The sequence below is a fragment of the Lissotriton helveticus genome, chromosome 8, assembly GCF_964261635.1.
Source record: "Lissotriton helveticus chromosome 8, aLisHel1.1, whole genome shotgun sequence".
Classification (NCBI taxonomy): Eukaryota; Metazoa; Chordata; class Amphibia; order Caudata; family Salamandridae; genus Lissotriton; species Lissotriton helveticus.
The window spans coordinates 224,447,723-224,472,994 of NC_136069.1; the positions used below are offsets into that span (position 1 = coordinate 224,447,723).

Consider the following 25,272-nt stretch of genomic DNA (forward strand, 5'->3'; position numbering starts at 1 on the left):
CCAAAACTCTGGTGTCACGTTTTCATCACTATCCCAGATGCTTGGTGATATATATACTTGTCACTATACCTTGCATTTAATGTTTAAAGCCTGAGGTGTTGGCAATTCACCTACTATCAATACTGACCTACCAGAAAAAATGGTCTGATGTATTAAGGGGTTTTACCCATTCTCTGTGGGCAAATGTGATAACACATATTAGGAAAGATTTTTATTGAAACTAGCCATTTTACCTATCAGTGAAAGAATACAATGCAGCCAAAATATCAAATGTGAGTTTGATATGTCCTGATTCCCTACAGTTTATAAAATAATTAAACTAAACCTAAAACGTGAAATTAAACCCTGCATCTTTAGACCAAAGGCCATAAAACTGAAAAAAGTAAAAGGAAGAAGAAACAATATTTTAGTGGAATCCCTAAAGAACAAAACTCAAGCAGAATAATGTTAGCCAGTCTTTCTTACTGCTAGCTTGTATAACAAAGTTACATTTTATTGACCCCTTCAGTAAGAACAAAATTACTCTTTCACTTTCTTTTTCCTTTCTTTGAATGGCATTTAGTTTGTGGTTGTGCAGGTGTTTTTTCAGTGTTTATATGTTTTCACCGGTGAGGGCTATTTTTCTTTCAGTGGGGTTTTATCAGTTATTATAGGTTTAAACCTAAAACCCCACAGCCTCATTATCAGTCATTGATCATTCAGGCAGCCCTAGAATACAACTATAAGTGCTTCTATTTATATTTGCTGTTTGAACTATGCACAGATAAGTGCTGAAAATACTGCTCTAGGTGACTGCTTATTTTTGTACCATCTGGGACATCAAAATAATGAAGAGGCAACCTTAATTATAATACTGGAAGTTTGGTGCAGGATCAGCTCATTGTTTATTACCTCCACCCTCAATCCCTCATTAATGCCATAATAGCAATAGTTTAACTTATATCTGAAACCATATACCGCCGTCAATAACATGCTGAGTTACTTCAAGTGTCTGGAATGCACCCTGCATTAAGACAACTCACTCCCCATTCTTGCCCTTCACTTTTGCACTCACAGTGATCATAATGTACTCACAATGATCACCATGCACTCACACCATTCACCCGCTCACCCTGCACTCACAGTGATCACTCTGCACTCACAATGCACTAGCGCCGTTCATCCTGTACCTCACCCTGCAGTCACACAAGCACACTACTCACCCTTCATTTACCTATCCCCCTCACTGCTCAATCTTCAATCTCACTCAAACAAGCCCATCACTAACCCTGCTTACTTTTGTCCCACTCTGCACTTAAATCCGCACCCAAATTCATATGGTCACCTCACTCACTCTGCAGTCACTCCTCTTACCCTACTCTCACACTGTTGCATCGCTCACTGTGCACTCACATGGGCACTCCTCCCACCCACAAAGTGCAGAGGGTTAATGTGCCTGCTACAAAGAACGTGTACCATGCAGATCACAGAACTGAGTGTGAGTAAACTGTGAGTAATGCTACAAAAAAATGAAATGTTTGACAGAAAGATGCTATAATTAACCGTGGGCAGCGAACTCTGCTCTGCTGGTGGAGCTTGCGGATTTTTGCATACTCTGCGCTCCACTGAGGACGCAAAGTTTGTGCAAAACTCTGACTCAGGAGCCGAGTTCATCCCTGGAACCGCCCCGCCTCCACCCCACCTCAATAAATATTTTTTAAATAAAAATAAAAATTAAGGTAAAAATCACTTACCTTTATCGCGGCATCTCCGGGCTGTCCTCCTCCTCCTCACCGTGGTCTCTCCTGCAGAATCCCCTAAGTCAGACGTACGTCATGGTAGGACTGCTCATGTGCGCGCAGATGAACGTCTGACGTAGGGGTTTCAGTTTGCAGAAGAGACCACAGTGAGGAGGAGGAGGGCAGCCCAGAGACGCCGCGATAAAGGTAAGTGTGTTTAATTTTTACCTTAATTTTAATTTTAAAAATATTTATTGGGAGGGGGTGTAGGCGCGTAGCTGAGCAGGGTTTTTGCCCAAATCTGTGGAGCTCCGCGTAGAGCAACTACACCAGCACCGCCCTGGCTTAGCTATAGTGAGATGATGTGCATTGTTGGTGAGTGGTAGTGAGGGAATTCATGGAGAAGGAGGAAATGGGAGAGGAGATGCCAAAAAAGACGTTGCACCATGTGCGACCAGTGCCAGGACCAGCCCTGGCTGGGAGTGGTAGCACCCCTGAAGTTCGGGTTTAGTTGTGCCCCTGGTTTCAATCTCCCAGCCAACTTAGGACTTTCGTCCTCGCCTCTCTAATTTGTTATTTGAGGCTTATGTCGGTGATGGCCACTGAGGAAGCAAGGGGCAAAGCCAATCCGTGACTGGGCCTAGGTGTGCCAACCCCAGTGCCACACCCATTTGATCTCCATAGTATAGATATGTCTATCTCTGGACATTATATGGTACTTCCTGCCTTTTGAACTATGAGTGAAAGCTCACAGAGTTGAAATTGATTTTTTTAAGCACACTGCTATGCTAATACAGATTTGTCAACCATGTTGAAAATAACGAGTTGCTCGAGTCGAAAATGCATATTTGTGGGTGACAACAGTTTAGTAGTAGTAAAGTTAGGACTCCTAACTTTAGAACTCCTAAATGCCTTCTGTGAATACCAAAAGTCTTAAAATTAGGATTTTTCTCAATTTAGTAGTAGTAAAGTTAGGACTCCTAACTTTTGGACACCTAAAAGCCTTCTGTGAATACAGAAAGTCTTAAAATTAGGATTTTTCTCAACTTTACTACAACTAAACTGAGAAGAATCCTAATTTTAAGACTTTCGGTATTCACAGAAGGCATTTGGGAGTCCTAAAGTTAGGCGTCCTAACTTTACTACTATTAAATTGAGAAAAATCCTAATTTTAAGACTTTCGGTATTCACAGAAATACTTTAGGAGTCCTAAAGTTAGGAGTCCTAACTTTACTACTACTAAACTGAGAAAAATCCTAACTTTAGGACTTTCGGTATTCACAGAAGGCATTTAGGAGTTCCAAAGTTAGGACTCCTAACTTCTGTGAATACCAAAATGAGTAAGTGTTTTCTGTGAATACCAAAATGAGTAAGTGCCGTCTGTGAATACGAAAATGGTAGTAAGTTTAGGATTTTGTCTTAAGTTAGTTCTGTGAATCGGGCCCACAATGTGCTATACTCCTATCCATTATTGAAGATCAGGGGTTTATCTTCACAATAACAACTCTGTGGAAAAAAGGATGTGTCCATAACTCTGCATAACCAACCCTTTAATATAGTTTACTTTACTCCCTTCTAAAATTCTATTGCATTCATTGGCAAAGTGATTGGAATCTTACTTTCCCTTTAACAACTAACCATGTTATCATCTCCAGCTTTACTCTGAACATCCTAAAACACTTCACTATAGACTTTCTCAGACGGAGAACTGTTATATGGGAATGGAGTGTATTGGAAAAAAAACATGTGGGCACATATTTTAAAAGCAAGCTTACAACTAGCTACTATTTGTTTGAAATCATTTGCAGCTGGAGCAGATTTGGATGCTTCTAACTAAAATGTACATGCCTTTGCTTTTCCAAGTTGCAAACCAACACGAGGGGCTGAAAGACATTTTTTTGAATGATTTAGGTGCACTTGTTTTGGTGCCCCTTTGCCTGCAGGACTGTCTCTGGCCACCATGTTACTTCCAGTTACATGCCCACCATTACTTGATGGGCTGCTATCTTTCCTCACACTTCTTTGTGCTCAGTAAATTCTCAGCTGCTGTTCCATGCCAGGGCCCAGGCCTGATTGTAAGTGCTCTGCCACGTATCGGACCCATATCCATGGGATCACCTCTAGCGAGGGCCTCCTTTACCTTTCCCAGGTCACAATTGCTACCTCTTAAGCTGCCATTACTGGATGGGAGATTGTTGCACCCATTAAAGGCAGTTGCCATCCAGAGACATTTTAAGGCATGGGCAAAGTGGGCTCCGGCACCTTCTTGCACAAATAAAAGGGGCATTGTTTGACTGGACGGGTTTGATGTTTATGCTGCTACATTGTTTTAGCTTTACCAGGCACTTTATATAATATTTATGCCTTCATGCACAAACAAAAGGGGAATATGTTTTACTAAATAGGTTTGATTTAGGTATGCTGCTTGCTGTACTTGTTATTGTTTTACCAGTCACTTTGAAATATGTGCACCTTTGTGCACAAACCAAAAGGGCATTTGTTGACTAATGTGGTTCGATTTGTGTATGTTGCTACCTGCTGTACTTGTTACTGTTGTGCAAGTCACTTTGAAATATTTGAGCCTTCAAAAAGGGAATTGTTAGTCTAAACTGGCTTGGTTATTGTATGGTGCTGTAGTTGTTATTGTTTCCCAGTTGCTTTGAAATATATGTGCCTTTATGCACATACCAAATGGAGAATTGTTTGACTAACCGAGCATCATTTTTGCATACCGCTGGACTTGTTTTTATCATGCACTTTGAAAGTATTTTCACCTTGATGCAAGAAAGTTGGATTGTTTTACAAACGATGCTTGATTTTTGTATATTGCTGGACTGGTGATTGCTTCATTATGCACGTTGGAAGTATTTGCACTTTTATTTTGCTTTACCAACTACAGTTTGTATAGATTCTGTCATTAGGTACTTGCTGATATGGTTTGTTTTTATTCTACATGTGGTGTTATTTATGGTGTTGCTTGCACTTGTCTGTAATACGTGTGCCTTAAATCTTGTATTTAGCATTGTTCACACCACAGAAATGACAAATTCAGACAAATATCTGCATCAATGTTCTGAAGCATCCAAACAGTTTTCATCTTCAGCCTCGTTTGCGTGCCTGGTTTGTAATGCTAACTAATAAAGACATGATGGTAGAGATTGAAATTGCTTCCTCAGTTCACGGTATTATCATTCACAACCCTTGACAGTCACTAGTGTGTGGCATGCAGATAATTCACCAGTCTATTTCTCTTGCCTTTGGAGGATACTGAGTTATATATTGTGTACTTCTCATGTATATTGTCAGTTGATTTTTTATGGACTTGCAGGTTTGGGTTTGTCTTTCAAAGTTATTGTCCATTAATGTCAATTCTAATTCAGACCCCCTCATAGTTGTTCTTTGTTCTTCAGCCACAGGCAGTTCCTGAGACAATAGGATCACTCCTTGGCATTAATGTGATGGCTGCCTCAGTAAAATTAATCTGCTTTTGACAGTATTGTTACAAATGGCGTAGCTTTTATTTTAAGAGTGTTTCCCTCTTTCTCATTAGAACTTTGAGTCAAGACAATATAGAGACATTTCATTAAATGTTGGAGGTTTCAAATCAAAATATACCAGATTTTTGGGTTGGGTGGAACAGTGGGGAGCCGGGCCACCTGGGGTGGAGGGGGCCCCTCCATGTTCTTTGCAGGGGGGCCCCCTCAAGTTTCATTACGCAACTGGTGGTTCTTAAACCTTACAACTCTAAGTACAAGTCTATACGAGATACTGACATAAGTATACATTGCCTAGAAGCCATGTTGATGGGGGAGAGAGAGGGAAGAGAACGAGAGGGAACAGAATGAAGTTCATGTTCCATAATAAACAAGCATTGACATAGCCAACAGGTCTCGCCTTTGGGACCTTGTAAGTGTTTAGCCAGAGATGTTGGCTTTGCCAATGTCTTTAAGCAATGTTGTAGAGGATTGCGGCTACTATGCAGCATGGTGAAAAGTTATAATAAACAAGTGTTATAAGCATTTTCGTTATTTTATATATATATATATATATATATATATATATATATATATATATATATATATAAAACCAAGAAGACATTATGTACAACTCAACGACCCAATTAACAAAGAATGAACTTAAAAAATGTATTCTAGTTTTTTGTCCTTGCAGTTCTAGCAAATTCTTCCTGCCTGTTCTAATGCTTGTTTGTTATATAGTTTTATATTTTTGTTATGGGGGGACATAAACAACGGGAGATTGGAGGCTGGGAAATAGTACCGGATATACAATATGAGCTGCGGACAGACTTTAGGAGAGAATCAACAGATGGCAGATTTTAAGGGAAGACTGAGGTGGTGCTGAGTGGTGCTGAGTGGTGTGCTGAGGAGGTGGTGTGCTGATGCAGAGGTGATGCTCAGGTGGTGCTAAATGATACTCAGATGGTGCTGAATTATGGTGAGGTAGTACTGAAGTGGCGGTGTGCTGGTGCAGAGTGATGCTGGGTGATACTGAGGTGGTGCTGAGTTATGCTGTGGTCCTAAGTCAAGCTGAGGAGGTGGTGCTGCACTGGTGCTCAAGTGGTGCTGAGTTGGTGCTGTTCTGAGGTGATACTGTGCTGATGCAGTGGTAGTGCTGATTCTGAAGTGGTGCTGCGTTAGTGCTGAATAGATGCTGAGGTGGGGCTGTGCTCGTGGTGGTGCTGTGCTGATGCTGAGATGGTGCTCTGCTGATGTTGAGGTGGTGCTGTGCTGGTGCTGAGCAGGTGGTGGGCTGGTGTTGAGGTGTAGCTGCGTTGGTGCTGAGTCTGTGCTGCACTGATGGTGGTGCACTGATGAAGAAGTGGTGCTGAGATGGTGCTGTGCTGATGCTGAGGCGGTGCTCAGGTGATGCTGAGTGACCCTGAGGTTGTGCTGAGTCATGCTTAGGTGGTGGTGCCAAGCTGGCGTTCAGGTGGTGCTAAGTGATGCTGATTTGGTGCTGTGCTGATGGTGCGCTGTTGTTGAGGTTGTGCTGATGCTGAAGTGGTGCTGCGTTGTTGTTGAATTGGTACTAGCAAAAAACTGACAGCAAAGGCTGATGCAAAGTAGAAAAGTATTGCACTATAGTGGTTTAATGTTCCTCATATGGAAATGGATAATAGCACTACGTATTGCGGGGAGCAGCTGTACAAAAAGTGAAAATCATTTCAGGTTGTGATTCAACAACATGCACATACCTGCTTCAGCAGCCACACAGGAGCATCACCAATGCTTCTCTTTAGGGGATCAGACAAATGAAGTGGGAGCGCCACATATATTATTATTATTATTATTATTATTATTATTTAGAAGCTTGTAAAGCGCGACAGCTACCCCCAACGGGGGTGTCCCGGCGCTGAAAACATGTGAGGTCAGAGAAGGTCAGCCAGAAAAGTTCCGCAAGGCTGGATCAGAGAGAAGAGCCAGGTCTTAAGTGTCCTTCGGAACAAAGGCTCTGATGTCAGGAATCTAAGTTCCACTGGAAGTAAATTCCAAAATCTGGAGGTGTCCACGGCAAAAGCCCTACCACCCGTACGAGCCAGACGGAAACGTGGGCAGAACATTAGGCGCAGATGGTTGGATCTAAGATCCCGCGTTGCATGTGTCAGCCTGATTCTATGTCTTAAGTATGCTGGGCCACGGCCATTGAGAGCTCTAAAGGCAAGGACCAAAGCCTTGAACTGAATGCGGTATCTCACTGGTAGCCACTGGAGTGGTATCCCACTCCAAGGCTGCCTGCTGGTCTAAACCTCCCACCAGGTGCTTTATTCTCAACCATAATAATTCCTCTGTCAGGCAAGAAGACATTCCCTGGGTCACATCGTTCCAGAACAATCTCGGATGACGTCATCTACTGGAACGCTGGTCCCTGTGCCAACCACCCCCTCGGTGTCAGGGTGTGTGGTAGCTTTCAATGGCTGAAGGATGCCAGGCCAGGACCTGACTAACTTAGAATATGAGAGGAGATTGACGCTGCTTTATTACACAAAAGTGGGCTGTCACTACTCTAGACGAACTATGTTCCGTAATTGTAATTGCATTTATATAGCACTTACTACCCCTGACAAGGCGTTGAAGTGTTGTTTGGGGAGTAGCACTCTACTCCGAAACCCTACAAGGATTAGTGGTGAGTTAGTATAGGGAAATATAAAATGTACTTGAGCAGTGGACATATGACTCTGGTATTTCGGTTGAAAAGGATAGTGCAGAGATAGAAGAGGGAGGGGTGTACATTTATATAGCACTTCGTAGCCCTGAAGAGGTATCAAAGTGCTTTTTGAGGAGTAGCACGGTACTCTGGAACCCAAACAGGATTAGTAGGGAATCCGTATAGGGAAATATGAAAATATTTTGAGCAGTGGAGATGTGAGTTTGTTAATTGGATTGTAAAGGATAGTGGAGGGAGAGAAGAGGGAAGGGTCTAGCAAGTGTCTATTTGGAGTTCATAGCAGCAGGAGCAGGTTTGGGATGAGTAGAGGGGTTTGGAAGAGTTAGAGGGAATGTGACAGAGGCTGGACAAGGCCCTTTTGCAAGGAACCCTCACCGGAAGCAAATGGTGCTCTCAGGGTTTATTTATGCTGCATTTGAAGTAAAGAGGAGCCAATTATTGGCGATGGGCCTTACATTGGATGTTCAGCACTGTATGTATCTGCTTCGATATCTCAGCAGCTAGCCAAGACGGTAAAATGGAACTTGAGTTACACAGCTGGGAATGAACACCTCCCATCATGTTGTAGCTCATGCTTCAGTGTACCCCTCAGGGAAACATCCTTTACAACGCAACTTTTACCACGTAGTGCCTTTACAACGCAGGTTTTACAACGAAAACCATTACAACGCATTGCGCTGGGGGGCGCTCTAGGATAGGGAATAGATTTACTTTACTATCCAACACCTTCCCTAGTGTCCATGGGGACTGGAGTTGGAATAGTAAATTAAACTATTCACTATCCAGCACCCCAAAACGCTATGCGTTGTAATGGTATGCGTTGTAAAAGCATGCGTGGTAAAAGCATGCGTTGTAACGTCATACATCCACCTCTCATTACCCTGCATAACTCACCTGTAGGATGCTATAGTAACTCCTAACCTCAGTAGAGCTTCTCCTAGCACTGGAAGGACAGCTTATTTGTAAGGTAATGCAATTTTGTTAATGTGATTTCATCCAGACTACCCCATATACACATTCAGTAGGTGAATAAACCAACAAAGCCATCTTACTGTCATCAGAACAAGTGACCTGCATGTTATCTACAGACCAACCCAGCAGGCCCTGGACTTTCTGACCTCTCTGAGTGGGACTGGACTGTGTAACCTGCAGGTGAAGTTTATGACAAGGGCTCTACTCACCTATTTATCAACAGCTTTTCTCTGGCTCTGTTTATACAACTCAATGACAGCAATAGTAGGATATGTTTGAAGAGTTTCAAGAATGATTTTACCTTTTCTACTGTAGTCCACCCTGACACTTTCATGGTCCTTCACAACTCACCTTCACCTCCGTCTCCTGTTTGTCATTTTTGTGGGTTTGGTAGGATGCCCCAATGAGGCTGTATGTCGTTACAACATAAGTCTTTACCACGCAATACTTTTACCACACATTTCCTTTACCACGCAAGTCTTTATATATGGACATGAACCAGGCAGCACTTCAGTGAGCTGTGTATAATCCACAAGTGTTCTCCAGGTTAAGGAGAGCCCTGAGTGAGCAGTTGCACCAGAGCGAGAAGTGCCCTCCGGTAAGGAATGTCCCCAGTGCATAGTACATAGTCCACAATTGTTGTCCAGTGAAGAGCCCTCGGTGAGCAGCTGCCCCAGAGTACCACCAGAGATAAGTGCTTTTTGATGCTGCCCCATATTTACAAGGTATGCGGTAGTACCAAAAATACCTCCAGGGAACACATGGTCCTAAGCAGGTGATACAAGGAGAAATGTTTTATTTCTCCTCGTATTATGCTCTTTCCACGTGTGCTGCATACATAGATAGAGTAAATTGCCTGTAAAGATTTCTTATGTGCATGAAGGTGTCCCTTCCTGTATAGAACAAACAATTGTCCCTGCAGTGCAGGCAGCCAAACAAAATGGCAATAGGGTACCTGCGCTGGCGCTAGGCAGCTTTTTTAGCACCAGTGCTAGGGGTAAAACAAGGGTGCGCTGTATTCTTGTGAGTATGGCGCATCCCTGCGTTTCGAAACTGTCGAAGCGCGGCACTACCAATTTTGGTGTTACACCACGCTCCGCCTGTTTCTTATAAATATGCCCCGTGGTCTTTCAAACCGAATACTTTCTGATGGACACAACCAGCATTTCTTTGTTAGTTTGGTGCCAATGATCCGGAATGTGCGCCCCCTTTTAGTACATACAGCCTTTGTTAAAGTGTTGGCAGTCAGACGAAACATTGCTCTGCTCTTTCCAGTGTGAACCTTTTAAATAACTACAAACGAGGCCAGAAATCTTGGCATCAAACTTTGGTGTTGCTCCCAAGCTTTGGAGTTTGACTTTCTAGCTGTTGAATTCACATGAGTGGCTGGAAGCACACAGATGAAGCCCACACATAACAGGAACCTCATTGTAGTGCCTTTTGGATGGCATTCAGCAGCCCATAAAGGTCTTGCCCCGCCTCCATGTTTAACAGGCACCAGCACTACTGCCCCAAGGATGCCAAGCTCTTCTCTTTCAGTAGCTTGGGATGGACAGCCAAGAGCGTGTGCCGAAGCCGAGGAGTGCAGACCTGGAGTCGCAGCGCTACAGACAATTCCGTCCTTCACCGACTAGCAAAATACAAGGTTGCCCAAACTTTAATATGTGTGTGAAATTTGGCTCCGAAGCTTGACCCACTGCAAATCAGCTCTTGGGGCCAGTGGCAGAAAATGGCTCTCAACATCCCAGGTCTGGTAGCCGTGATTGTCTTTTATGTACTGACTATGGCAACTGGGGTTTGGGCTGCTTGGAAATCTAAGAAGGAAAAGAAAGGTAAAAACCAAACTGAAATCGCCATTGTGGGTGGAAGAAATATGAACTTTGTTGTCGGATTATTCACAACTGTGGGTAAGTGTTTTTGGCAATTTTACAGTAACACAAACAGCCTGTCCTACGATATAATCGTTTAAGCAAAATCACATTTTAGTCAGTTCTGTTTTTTATTTGGTGCTATGTTTTTCTTTGTGTGTTTCTTTTTCTTTTTGCTTCTCCACTCGACATTCCTACCTTGTTGCTTTGTTTATAACGCATTATTTGACTCTGAGAACCATATCTTATTAGAAAGCAATGAATCCTACTTGCTTTAATTACTTTGACATATAGACTGTTGATTACCATTACTTCTACCTCACCATTACCCCGACTTTACCACAGGGCAGTGCGACCGGTGCATCGCACCTGGCGCTGACTTCGTGGGGGCGCTGTTTATTTATTAAAAATAACTATTGGTTTAAAAGCACTTGAACTTCCTTGTGCGTCAAGCGGTTTTCAGGCAACAATAAAAATGCCAAGATAAGTCTCGTTCTTACTGATGAGAGATTGGAATTTTGTCTAGTCTCTACTTTGATTCAGTCTAAAGTAGCCCGGAGGGTTAATGTGCCTGCTGCAAAGAATGTGTAGCATGCAGATCACAGAACTGAGTGCGAGTCAACTATGAGTAGCACTATACATAATGAAATGTATGTCAGAGAGAGGCCATGGGGAGATGAGGTGCACTGTTGGAGAGTGGTAGTGAGGGAATTCATGGAGAAGGAGGTATTGGGGGGAGGAGGCAACAAAAAAGATTGTTGAACCAGGCGCCACCAGCGCTAAAGCCGGCCCGTCTTGACCATTACCAACAATGATATCGACTGATCTATATAATACGTCTCCTGCACCAAATTAGACTAGTACTCATTTTAGGGCAGTAAACCCACCCAGTCGAAGTAAAGACTCGAAGAAGTAGCAGCGTTGAAGTAATACTGAGATAAGGTACCTAGGGACAGAAGTGTCGATGAACATCTGTCTCGTGGCACTGTGTTCCATATGGTATCTGTATTTTAATGTCTAAGGTAAGCGTTTACTTCGTGGCCTCCTTTTCTACTTTCTTGCCATTTTTAGGGGTGGCAGGCGGTCTTAGAAGTCTCAAAGATCGTATATAATGTATACAGAGAGGAGAATCCTGGTCTTGGTATATGTATTTTGAGCTCTGTCATTGGTTGATTATAAGTGCCAGTCATCGCGTTCATCAGCCATTGGTTGATTTTAACTGTGATGCATTAAACATGTTGTATTGCGAATTCACAGTTAGCAAAAGGCATTGGCATGAATGGGGAATGACTTGTCTTAGGGAGGGCCCGCTGTTTTAGACATAGACGTGAATGGGGTGTGTGTGTGTGTGTGTGTGTGGGGGGGGTGGGGGGTCACAAAACGCGTGAATGCCTGTTACTGGCTCTCTTATTGTTCTTCTTGCCTCTGTGCTGTCCATAGGGATGCCCCAGAGCCAGCCAGATGCCAGACGTACCTCTGAGGTAAGCAGGATCAGGCCAGTCAGTCAAGTGTAGGGCCTATCAGGGCAGTAGAGTTGGGGAAGAGGCATTCGCATTCTATGTAAACATAGGTGTTGAATAACGTCCGTCTGTCGATGGCAGGACCACTGCCGAAAGGCCTATAGGGGTCATGCAGCTTGAACCAGGTTAGGCACACAAACTTAAGGGCTGGGACAGAGTCAGTCACTTGTTGAACTGCATATGAAAGGCCAGTAGGGCTGGGACAGAGTCAGTCACTTGTTGAACTGCATATGAAAGGCCAGTAGGGCTGGGACAGAGTCAGTTACTTGTTGAACTGCATATGAAAGGCCAGTAGGGCTGGGACAGAGTCAGTCACTTGTTGAACTGCATATGAAAGGCCAGTAGGGCTGGGACAGAGTCAGTCACTTGTTGAACTGCATATGAAAGGCCAGTAGGGCTGGGACAGAGTCAGTTACTTGTTGAACTGCATATGAAAGGCCAGTAGGGCTGGGACAGAGTCAGTCACTTGTTGAACTGCATATGAAGTGCCAGTAGGGCTGGGACAGAGTCAGTCACTTGTTGAACTGTATATGAAGTGCCAGTAGGGCAGGCACAGAGTCTGTCACTTGTTAGACATGTGTCTGGAAGGCTGGGTTGGCTGGAGAAGTCAGTCACATATCGGATGACACCTTGACAAGTAGATGGGGCTGAGAAGGATAACACCTGCTATTCCTTTCTCTGACGGGCTGGTAGGGCCGGCAGGGCCGGCACAAGGACAGACACATGTCAGGTGCACGGCACCCCTCAATGACTACGGGTTTGTTGTAGGGTCAGTGGCATGCCAGGCGCACCTGTGAAAGGTCCATAGAGCTAGTTAGTGGCAGGTAGATGCAAGACTCACCTCTGCCAAGCAGTCACGTCAGGCATAGCTCAGCAGGCATGTAGAGCTGAGGAAGAGTCAGACACATACATGCCACCTATACCACTGACAGAATTGCATGGCTGGGTAGAGTCAGTGAGATTTCTGGTGCACTTGTACACATAGGACAGTACACAGACAGGTACCCATGCCCTCATAAAACAGACATTGCGGCACCATGCGTACAGAAACTCCCACACTAATACCCAAGGACATGTGTGTATGTGTGCATTTGTCAGTGTGATTGAGTGAACATGCACTGAACTGCCCATGCAGTGCCAGTTCTACCTGCCAGTGAGTGAAGCTTGCACTGCTGGTGCCCAGGTGATGCCCATTCTGCTTGTGAGAGGGGAAACCTTGGAACTTGCACACGTGTTGTTCGAGCTGTAGTGCCCAGTGCCCATGTTCTTTCTGTGACAGAAATCTGCATTTCTTATGCCCCTGTGGTACCTACACTGCGCTCGTGCGTCGGGACGTGACGTATACACGGCTGCTGCGTGCCGTGTGCGTGATATGCGTTAAACATTACAAAATGGCTTATCGTGTATCGTGCACTACCCCACCACCCCCCAACCCGTTCGTCGTGTCATTTGTTTTGACTTTCAATAATATGTCACCAAGCCCCATAAACACACACGGCAGGCACAGCGTTGGCGCCCGTGCTTCAAGCTTCCCTAACATATAGAAGCTCAAAGGAAAGTAGCATCAGCCCGCGCTTATTTGACTCACAAAACAAGTTCAACATGTGCAACACCTGGAAAATATTCCTATATGTGGTAAATAAACAACAGCTAATTCTCGACCTTGACGTAATCGTTAAAATCCATCTCAACATACTCTTTTCTTTCTACTTTAAATGAATAATGGCGCTTTCCACATAGGGTTAAACACAAAACTCGTTTCTTCTTTATCTTTCCATGTATTTTTTTTTTAATCTTAGACCATTTCTCACAATATATCTAGATAATAAAATCAAAACTATGTTTCTGAACAAAAATATATATTACTACCCTAGGTTTGTGCATAAAAAAAGCATAAGCCGAGTGCCAATAGTATTATATTATTTGAAATATTTTATTAGGTAATCAAGGGCCTTCGTGACTGATTCAGGGCGTCGCCCCTTGTGACTCTTGAACTCTTTTCACATCCAGTTATTATTATGAATTGCATATTACACTTGGTGCATCTGCATATATGCTATCTGCATATTATTCTAACTACAATAGGTTATTCTTTATTTAATTAATAGATATATCGACTGCCTTTCCTATGTGTTGCAGTTTCAAATGACAATAAAACATTTAACAACAAATGCTGTATTATTATTCTGACAGTGTCAACATGAACCTGTCACTGTGTGTTGCCTTCTACTCTGTTAATATCTTTACACGTGTTTATAAGCGTTTGGCATTGTCAGTCCTTGTTTCTGTGTGCTATCATAATACATGGATGTAGGTATGTGATGTATGTGTAGCATGGACCTACCTTAAAAGCAGTGGAGCCGTACACAAGGTCAAAAGCAGTGATACAGTCAGTAAATAACTTGAGGGGATGCTAGGTTCTGAGAGCTGAGGTGGACTGTTGCTTTTGTTTTGATGTAGAAATCTTGAAAGAGAGATGTTTTTAGCTGTTTCCTAAATTGTAGCAGGATTGGTGTGGTCCTGAGGATACAGGAATGCCATTCCAGATCCTGGGTGCTGCTTTGGTTTTTTGTCTTTTTGTTTTGCGTGTGCTTTTTTTGCACTTCTTCCTGCCTATGGCTGTGCTGAGAGCCACTGGAGGAGGTGATCTTGTCAGCCAGGTAAACGGAGACGCCGTTCGTGATTGCTTTGTTAATGATGCAGCTGGTTTTGAAGATGGTGCGGCCAGGCAAAGGGTGTCTCTGAAGTTCCATCAGGTGGAGCTGATACAGTCATGTTTCATCAGTTCATTGATGATGCTTACTGCAGGATAGGATGCCCCTGAGGGAAGCAAATAGGGAGTCTGTGCGCAGGGTGTTGCAACTATTGTCAAGAACATGAGCACTTGAACAGCAGTTCTAAATTTGCTTTCAGGGAGGAAAGGTTTTACTTTTTCGATAGCAAACGTTAGTACCAAGGTATAGGAAAATGCCTCTTTTTGCATAGTCAACTGAGTTCTTTGGACTGATACTGTTGTTTTTTGACTCTCCTAACTAGGCCCCATGTGCTCTGACCCCTAAAACATGTCACCAATGGCTATACTGCAGATTTACATATTTAACTTATCTAAAAGTCCTTTGTATATGGTGCAAAATGTATCTAGGGCCTGAGTCTGTAAGTTATGTTATGTTATGTTATGTTATGTTATGTTATGTGGTCTCTTTTATAGCGCACGGCTACTCCTAGGAGTGTCCCGGCGCTTTGGCAAAGAGAACTGAAGAAAAGAACACAACACAGCTACTCGCAGAGGCCGAAAGAAATCATAAGGAAAAGAGCCAGGTCTTCAACTCCTTTCTAAAGGAAAGAAGACTGTTGGCTTTCCTTAAGGAGACAGGAAGCTCGTTCCAGCACCGTGGAGCCAAGTATCGGAAGGAGCGACCTCCGATCCGGGCACGTCTAATGGGGGGAACAACGGCTTTGGCCAACAAGGCCGACCGTAGAGTCCTCCTCGGCGCGTAAAAGGCCATGCGCTTCCCAATGTATTTAGGGCCAATCGAATGAGGGGCCTTAAAAGCAAGGGTCAAAACCTTGAAAGTAATTCTTTTGGCAATAGGCAGCCAGTGCAGTCTCTTAAGCAATTCCGAGGCTTTTGCCCTACGCAGAAGACCAAAAATGGCTCTTGCCGCAGAGTTCTGCACAATTTGCAGACGAGCCAGCAGATATTTGGGCAGCCCGAGATAGAGGGCGTTCGCGTAATCCAAACGCGAGCCTATTAGAGACTGAACAATGATTTTTTTATGTTGCACGGACAGCAATGGAAGAAACTTCCGTAGCATTTTCAGAATGCCAAAGCATTTCCCAGACAATCCGATGATCTGGGGTCTGAAAGAAAGGCCATCATCGCACAACACACCAAGGTTTTTGGCTTTTGCGGAGGCAACATCAGGAGAAACATGTCCTGAGGCCACCATGTCTTCCAGCTGGGATCCGGCGGACATCCGAAAAATAGCAACTCCGACTTATCGGAGTTGCATTTCAGACTGTACCGCCGAAACCAGTCAAAAACCGCGCCCAGGCATTCTTTGATCCGACTACCATCAAAAACCTCTCCCTTATTACACGTAAAAAGGAGCTGGGTGTCATCAGCATAGGATATGATCCGGGCACCAAAGGACTCCGCTACCGCCGCCAGAGGGGCCATATAGATATTAAAAAGGGTGGGGCTCAGGATAGACCCCTGGGGGACCCCCACCTCTAGCGGCGGCATTTCAGCGGAGAACGGAGGTGCCCAGACCACTTGTCGGCGGCCGGTCAAAAAAGACTTAAACCAGTTCCACACCGTCCCACGAAAACCGGTCTCCCAGAGTCTTAAAAGGAGACCGTCGTGAGGGACGGTGTTGAAAGCCGCCGACAAGTCCAGCATAACCAGAATAGCCTTACCCCCAGAGTCAAGAGTCTCTCTGATGGCATCGGTGATCTCGAGAAGGGCTGTCTCCGTGCTCAAATTAGCACGGAAGCCCGATTGAGAATCATGTAAGATGTTATTGCTCTCAATAAAGTTGGAAATAGAGAGCTGCACATGTTTCTCAATCACCTTTGCCAGAGCAGGGAGGAGGGAGATCGGCCTATAGTTAGCGTGAACAAGGGGATCCAAGGTAGGCTTTTTGAGCAGCGGCAATATCAAAGCATGTTTCCAAGCCAAAGGTACCTCTCCCGAGATCAGGGAGAGATTGAGCAGCGGATTAAGCAGGATGTTAACTGCAGGCGCTACTCTTCCCAAGCATTTCGCTGGACAGGGATCAAGTGGCGAGCCAGATTGAATCCGGGACAAAAGGTCAAGAGAGGTAGCAGAGGGCATAGGAGTAAAGACCGAAAGAAGAGGACCTTTCTCTTCCAATGATGAGGGAAGGGTGGTCAGTTGACTAGCAGCTGAAATAAAGCCAACATCAGGGAAAGAATCCTGAATGGATTTCATTTTATTTATGAAAAAGACCCGAAGTTGGCTAATCCAAGCTTCGGTGTGAGAATGGGAGGGCACACTCAAGGAAGGGGAGGTAAACTCCTTTACTATCCTAAAGATTTCTTTACTTAAATGTCACTGGTGGACTGCAGTACCCATTGTGCCACCACTAGATTGACAGTGTAAAAGACGACTGCAGGCTTGCCACCAGCAACCTGGCTGTGCAAATTTGGTTTTCCAAATTAGCCCTTTTGACAGGACTTGGGGCCATATGTATCAAGATACCCATTTGCGATTCTAAAATAGCGATTTTTAAGAAATCACATTTTTCAAGGAATTCGCAACTTACCACCAACTAGAAGTTGGTGGTAATTTGAGATTCCTTAAGGACATTTTGCAATTTTTTTTTTTGCTTCATACATTAGATTTAAGGAATCGCAAAATTTGCGATTCCTTAAATGCAATTGCAAAATAAGGAATCGCAAATTTTGCGATTCCTTATTTTGCACCAGATTTTGCTTCATACATACCATGTAGCAAATTTGCATTTGCAAAGGCCGAAATTCTGCGAATTTTGGCCTTTGCGAATGCGAATTTGCTTGATATATGGCCCTAAATCCTACTTTAAAATATTAATAAGCCATGTCTATGTCTATGTAAGCCTTAATGCCAAATATGGCAGTGTGCATGCTATTTGAATGTAGGGCATGTAAAAGTTGAGTGACAAAACCCAAAAGTTATTGTCACTGTAGAAGGATTAGCTGTTCCCTAGGAAAGGAATGGGAGTTAATATTATCACTAAATAATGTTAACTCCACCTAAGAACCAGCTAAAAGGTTCGATTTGTGGATTCTTAAAATATATATTACAAACCCAATCCATTGATAGAGTCAGATTTGTGCTAAATATTTTACAAAAGGTACTTTAAAAAAGTCAACCTTTACCTGCTTAAAGCCTTTAGAAGCCCATTTGCTTGAGTTTCCAATGGTCGCCCAGGAGCTGAATAGCTTCTTGATGAGGTGTGAACTTGCTTTCAGAGCTGAGACAAAGGTCTTGGGTGTGGGAAGGCATTCTGTTCCTCTGACAGGATGCCCATCTGGGCAGTGACCAGAAGCTAATTCATCTTTTAAGAGTCCTACACTGTCCCTGGCAGGTGTAGATAACACCTGGGCCATTACCCTCTTTTAATTTTTTATCCAGTTGGACACCAAACTGTTCACCATCAAATGCAGCTCTAAGACGGAGGCAGCCACTTTTGCAAAACAACCTCTACTGCCATGATGGCAGATACCTAGAATTTCCAATGCAAGTGTTGAGGAGGACATACATTCGCAGACACACATTGCACTATCAAAGTTGTACGTAAAACCAGCAGTATTCTTACATTACTGATCCCAATCTGTGGTTAGTGTTGTGTCAGGTTTTAGGAATCAGGAGTGACTGTACCGAAAGGGGTCCCCTGAGATTCCCACTTAATTACCCATTCCCACTAAAATAATGAGGAATAATGTCCTAATTGGGAACCAGGAGGGGAGAAATAGGGGAGGGAAGGGACAAGTAGTGGACACCGAGCTCAGGACCTTCACAGAAACAGTCAGTGTGTACTTTTGGAAAAGAAAACAACAAGGACTAATTGCTGTACTCATAACACATGTAAGCAACGTGTGATGTGCTGCATTCAACAATAAATGTACTGCTTGTTCAATGCGGATAAATAGAGATGAACCTGGTGCCTCGAATAAAGCCCCGACGCTGAGATACGTAAGTCAAGCTCCTCTGAATCCACAAGGTAAGTTCAAGTTCAGTAAATAAGTTCAAGAGACTGGAACGTCAAGGGGAATTCAGAAGAGAAAGGGTAGGGGAACAGGAAGTGCAGAGACAGTGCTGGTGACGGAAATGGCCTACACGAAGAGGAATGTTGCCAGGCACCTGAGCTAGTGTACGGGCAGGTTTTTTACTACTGCTTCTGCTCTTGACCCGGAAGTCCAGCCTTAGAATCCGGAACTGATTCCCTGTAAGTTTAACTTGACCGAATAGGCTATCTTCCAATTACTAATTTCCACAGTCTCCGTTCCAGGAGACTGTGAAGAAGAATACGAGGAAAACATTTACTAATCCAGGACTTGTCTCTCCGCTGTTTCTTCTTGTTTCTGTAAAACATGACATCATGGCATTCAATGTAAGCTCAAACAACCCTGGAATATAATTTTTTTGCCAATACATAATGATTATCCAATGGCAAAGATGGTGGCTTTTGTGGTCCTCTATGGCCAAGCCCCAAAATGGCAGTGACTCTGTGGAGCAGCCACCTGGCATCCTGTTGATCTGCCTGTTACGTCACTCTTGTTGCCGGATGACTACCAATGACCGCCTGGAGGATACTGGCATTGCAGTATGGCAGTGATGGAGCTTTTGCAGAGGCAGCTTTGTTGCTGCTTGAGGTAGTGATTGAAGGTGTGCATTGAAAGGGTGCTAGTTGGTGCCAGTGGTGTAAATCTCCCATGTCTACCCTCTAGAGTGAGAGGTAGAGGGATGGCTCGTGTGGTGTAGGAAATGTGTAACAGAAGCCAAGTCGGAGTCGATGGAGGCCAGTGTACACCACAGCGCAACCGAACCTGTGGCCTTCTGGGACAGCACTGGAGGAGGGTGTGGCAGGACTGGAACAAGCCTGAGGAGCACAGGGCTGGTGGAGACAGACTTTCCACCCTTCTGTGAGAGCCCAAGACAATCTAGAATGGAAGACAGATATTCTGTCCCAATTTGCTGCCCCGTATAGTGGCCCTGACATACTGAGAGCTGGCATGTGCAACCTCGGGTCAGACTTTGCCTTTATGTTTAACTAGACTATGGCTTTTTTTCCAGACACTCATTCGAACTAACATGGCAGGAAAAAACGCCCAAAGAAAATGCCTTTACCCCATAGTAATCCTCTTCTAGAAATGGAAAAAAAAGACACTTTGTGGTGGAGCCTCCCACTAATGTTCAGATGTCAAATGGAGAATAAGCCCTTATGTTATCCATAAAGCATTAGATCACGGTAAAAAATATTTGCTCCATTGGGTCCACTATGGAAAGTGTGGAAGAAAAGTTAGAGTCCTTTTCTAGCTGAGCCTGTGCAGCTGAGTGGGCACTGGAATCAAGGAGAGCAGGGTGAGATTTTAGGAAAGTTGAACAGCTGAGAAGTGAAACAGGTAGAAGGGTTTAGGAGAAACAAGGTGGACGCTATGCTACTACTGGAGGAGAAACTTGATAAACTCAGGATGAACACTACATTGTGAGTGCTTAGCATTCCAGCAGAAGTTCCTTCAAAGGTTTTATAGGTCTGGATGGCAGCTGAGTTGGAGGAACTGCTGGCACTCCAGTCAGATTTGAAAAATACTCATAGCCTCCTGACTGGAGCGTAGGACCAGAATAGAGCATTGGGTTTGGGAGGCCCAAGGATGTTTGCACTGCCTTTACTGATGAGGCCGATTCTTCTTCTTTAGTCCATCTAACAAAAAGAGGTGAAGATGACAACTCAAACATCTACTCTAGCTATGAATACAAAAATGCCGGACATCAAGCAGGATTTGAAGAAGGGAAGGACATATGTTTGGTGGCCTTCTACACTAAACTGAAGGCGTTCCTAACGTGAAACGTTATTTGTTTATCCATGGTGAGTCAGCAAGGGCATTCCTGAGCAGACTGAGCCATGAACATGGCTGGATTAGTGCAGAGGGACATTGGCATCTTGTAATGTACCTGGGATTTGGAGTGTCTGAGCATCTTGACAATGGGACCAGTGGGTGAACTCCACTGAAGAGTGGAGCGGGGATCATTCTGAGATTGCTGATATCGTATTACTGTTGCCTATCTATGTTCCCTTTCCCCTACCTGGTGGACTCACTTGTGGTGAACCGTTCACTTGGATTGGGTGGTGGTAATATATAAATTCTGTTCTCTAAGAGTTCTTGCCCCAGTTCTGTTGGGATGTAGGTGTTTTTTTCTTTAATGCAAACATCTAAGAAATGTAGTTAACCCTGAAGATAGTGGATTTGTTAGCTCCTAGCAACTTAACTAATTAACTAAATATAATGTTATGGCTTACAGTAATATAGAGAGGGCGTTCTAATAGCCTGTAAGTAATAACTTCCTGTTTGGTTTGTTCCAAGGATCTAAATGGCTTTCTTGCCCATTCTCCTGTTGTCCCTTTTCAGTTTAAACAGCCCAAGTCTTCGACTTAGTACCTCTCATCAAAATCCAATGGCGCACACACATGTTTATAAAATAATGTTTAAGGATGCAGCACAAAGTAGCAACTGTGAGCTCGTTTCTTCACAGCTTCAGCCTCATTGCACTTTGTGGCATTAATTACCAACATTAGCTTGGTTGTTATCTGTCAGAAAGCAATTCTTCTCTTCCCTCTTGCTACTATAGCCATATACTCTTGTATTTCCTATGGCAACTGTGCAGCTCCAAGAGCAAACAGAAGGGCAGGGAGTTCCTACTGACTAGAACTAACTTCACCTGAATACAATGCTGTACACAGTGGCCCTCTTTGACATACTAAAGTCATCACATGACGGATAACCTGGCCACCATATGACAAATACCATAGGATTTAACGCACTTGTAATATGGTGGAAGGGATATCCAGGATGTTTGTGATGGAGTATCCCATCCGCCAAACTCTAAATCAGACCCTATTTTCTAGAGATGTATTTTGTAGCACTCACCTGTCAGAAGATAATGCATTCACAGATGTGAAGTAAAAATGCAAGGTATTGTGTGATCGGAGCCACTTAATCCAATCATTTGCCGCTCATGTTTTTGCCATAGTGACCCCCAACGGCAGGCTCTGTAATGTTGACGATAGGGCGGTTTCATTTCACTGAAATGGATGAGCTGAGTTTCTTGGCCACACCAAGGTTGGAGCTTAAGAAAATATGACTATGAAAATATCTGGGGCATTTGTTCACGGTCCCCTGATTCAGATCTTCCCATCTCACTAATAAAGGATCTCACTAATAAAGGAAAAAAATATTACTACACATGCTATACAAAGGGATACTCCAAGAAATAATGGGTCTACTTATTTCAGTGCTTAATTTGTAAAATATTAAGTGCCAGTGCCCTTCTTGGAAGGTCACTGCAGTCTGCACCACGCATTGCCTCTGCCAGGGCTGCCAATGACAGTACCAACATAACACCTAACCATCACACTCCTACAAGTGTGACAAATCAGACAATTTCAGGCCACACAAAGCTGTAATAGTGGTATGAGAGGTGGGTAATATTCATTTTCAATGCCAGTTGGCTTAATAATCTTGGTTGTTGTGCACATCTTAGATAGTGCCACCATGTGGCGGACTGTCACTAAAGCTGGTGCTGACAATTAAGTGCTGGCGCCGAGCACCAGCAATCACCGGAACAAGTTAAGCAGTGGGCAGATCAGAACACTAGAAGAATCTCCCCACCGCAATTAAGTGGGGTTTAAAACGGAGACCCTCAAAACAAGTTCAGAGATAAGTTTCTAGATTCAGTGTGCCATGCTTGGTTCTACTCTCAGCACAGTCTACGAACAGGGGAATAATACAGGCAAACTAATATATTGGCTAGTGCATTAGGGATGTGTAAGCTCCTTTTTCCTATCTTGATAAACGATTCTGGGTGGCCTATCATGGATGCAATCGTGGACACTTTCTCAAAATTTTGTCTGGCGTTACACGCCAAACATAATCCCCGCAGATTGAAAGTGAACGACCCAAAATCCCGGATATCCCTGTGACAACACTCGCTAAAAAAGACCAGAACAAACTAGATCTACTGATCACAGCTGATGAGATCCACGGTACCCCGCCATTAGGGCTATGCCCAGTGGGAAGTCCTTAGAGTCAAACTAATTCCCCTTGGAATTCTTTAAGAAATATGCTTAATTATTGTTGCCCCACCTGCAGGTGTTTTTTGAGGAGATGCTGGCTGCGGGCACACTCCAGAGCTACCTGAGAGGTGCTTTTATCACAGTAATTTTGAAGGCGGGTAGACCCTCTACCATGTGCTCCTCCTGTTGGCCTATCTCATTTTAAACATTGAGCCCAAAATTCTAGCAAAGGTTCTAGCCACTAGGCTTGCAAACGAATAACCACACTTGTTCACAGCGACCAAAATGGCTTCATGTCGGCCAGGGACAGTAGACACTGCCTCAGACATTTTCAGGTGGCCCTAGTATGATCCGGCAAACTAGAAGATCAGGTAGCTCTCCTCTCAGTGGACTTTGAAAAACCTTCAGACACAGTCCATTGGCTCTTGATATATCAGGTCCTGTCAAAGCATGCATTTGGCCCCGGTGGCGTAAATACGTCAAAGTGCTCGAAGAAAGCCCTTGGGCTCGGCTCCAGTTGAATGGAGTTTTGACCTATCCCTTTTCTATAGAGCATGGCATGCGCCAGGGTGTCCATTTTCGCTGCTTTGATGTGCTTTGGCAATTGAGCCCCTGGTGGTGTGGATGTCCCTACATGCACGGGTAAGTGACTTCTGGTGGTCCAGTGGACTTGAAGATAGGCTGTATGCTGATGACCTGCTTATTTCCATTCAGCAGCCCACTGAGAATGTTCCTCGCCTTATCCAAATGCTTCAGAATTATGGGGACACCTCCGGTCTGCTGATAAACTGGGAGAAATCCACTTACCTGATAGTGAAGTACAAACCACCAGCATTGTTATGTGACACTAAATTACGAGTAGCCACCAGTCACATTCAATACCTTGGCATGATTGTCATCAATACCCCCCAAAAATTGTTGGGATCCCATTGTTTCACTACAGTAAGCACAGATTGCCGGGTCCTATCGATAATGGAGCGGGGTGCCCTCCACAAGATGGTTACTTTAACTCGCCTTCTCTGTGTCACCCAAAACTACCCTTACCCACTTTCAACACAGCTCTTCCAACCCTTCACAACAGTACTCACCCACTTCATGTGGGCCCGGTCGAATTCCCCAGGTCTCCTTCGAGAAGTGCATGCAGTCTACCTTCGAGGGTGGGCTGGGTATTCCAGATATACAGAAATACTACTGGGCATCACAGCTGCTCACGCTCAATGACTGACTATTCTACAACAGACTAGACTCTGCCGTGTGGTTGGACCTGGAACTATTAGAGCCACATGACCATCATGCTTTACTGCTTGGTACCCCAATCTCGAGGTCTCTCCCGCCCAGCACTAGAGCCCCATTAACATGCCTTAAACCAAGTCAATGGCTGGAAAAATTAACCAATGAGACCCCTCTATGTTGTGGGTCACTACTCTCACAGGTGGCCGCCCTGAGGGGCTTCCATGCATAGGACGTCCTAGAAATCTCCACACTGGGTGATGTGAGGGCACAAGGACACATCCATGTAGGCATTTCAGCAGTTGGCAAAAGAATTTAAACTCAGTAACAGTCAATTCTTTAGATACATAAAGCTCGGCCACACACCCTACAGGAATTAACTATGGGGGTGCCGGAATTCATCCCTGCAGAAATGTGGGTAACCATGCGAGGAAGAAAAGGCATCTTCCGAATGCCTAGATCTGCTTTTTAATGGTCTGATCCTCTCGTGAACCTCAAAGGGAAATGGGAGAGAGATCTGTGTCGACTTACAGATTGGAGTTGGGTGGAGGCACACATAGCTTCAGCCTCCCTGGCCATCTCTGGCCGTCTGCGATTAATAAACTTTTAATAAAATATTTTCACACAGTTTACTCTCATCCGACCAGACTGCGGCAGATGGGGAGGATGTCCTTGGCAAATTGCCCTAGATGCACAAACACAAGGCACGCTCTTGCATGTGCTTGTGACATGGTCATGTCCCAGGAGGCCTTTTGAACCCAGGATGACACCTTGGGCATAGTGTATGGCTGGGAGGGGGACACTGGCACTGAGACACTAGTGAGATCGGGTTCCTGGTGGCTAAACAGGGTATTGCATGCATTGCAAGGTATGGATAGGTGCTCATCTGCAGAGAAAAGAGTTTACAAAATACACGGGTGTGCAAAAAAACAATTTAGAATTTGGGGCATGGTGGACCAACACGGGGTCTTGACGGACA

At 44.3% G+C, this 25,272-nt stretch overlaps 1 protein-coding gene across 2 annotated transcripts in view; it reads left to right on the forward strand.

Moving 5' to 3' along the window:
- Window positions 1–10,432: 10,432 nt before the first annotated feature.
- Window positions 10,433–25,272, forward strand: part of LOC144771567 (high affinity choline transporter 1-like) — a 132,280-nt gene continuing 117,440 nt past the window's right edge. For both annotated transcript variants that reach the window (XM_078655961.1, XM_078655962.1), the window contains exon 1: window positions 10,433–10,783. In XM_078655961.1, the coding sequence (XP_078512087.1) occupies window positions 10,606–10,783 (178 nt within the window). In that variant the 5' untranslated portion in view covers window positions 10,433–10,605. The remainder of the gene's footprint in view (window positions 10,784–25,272) is intronic.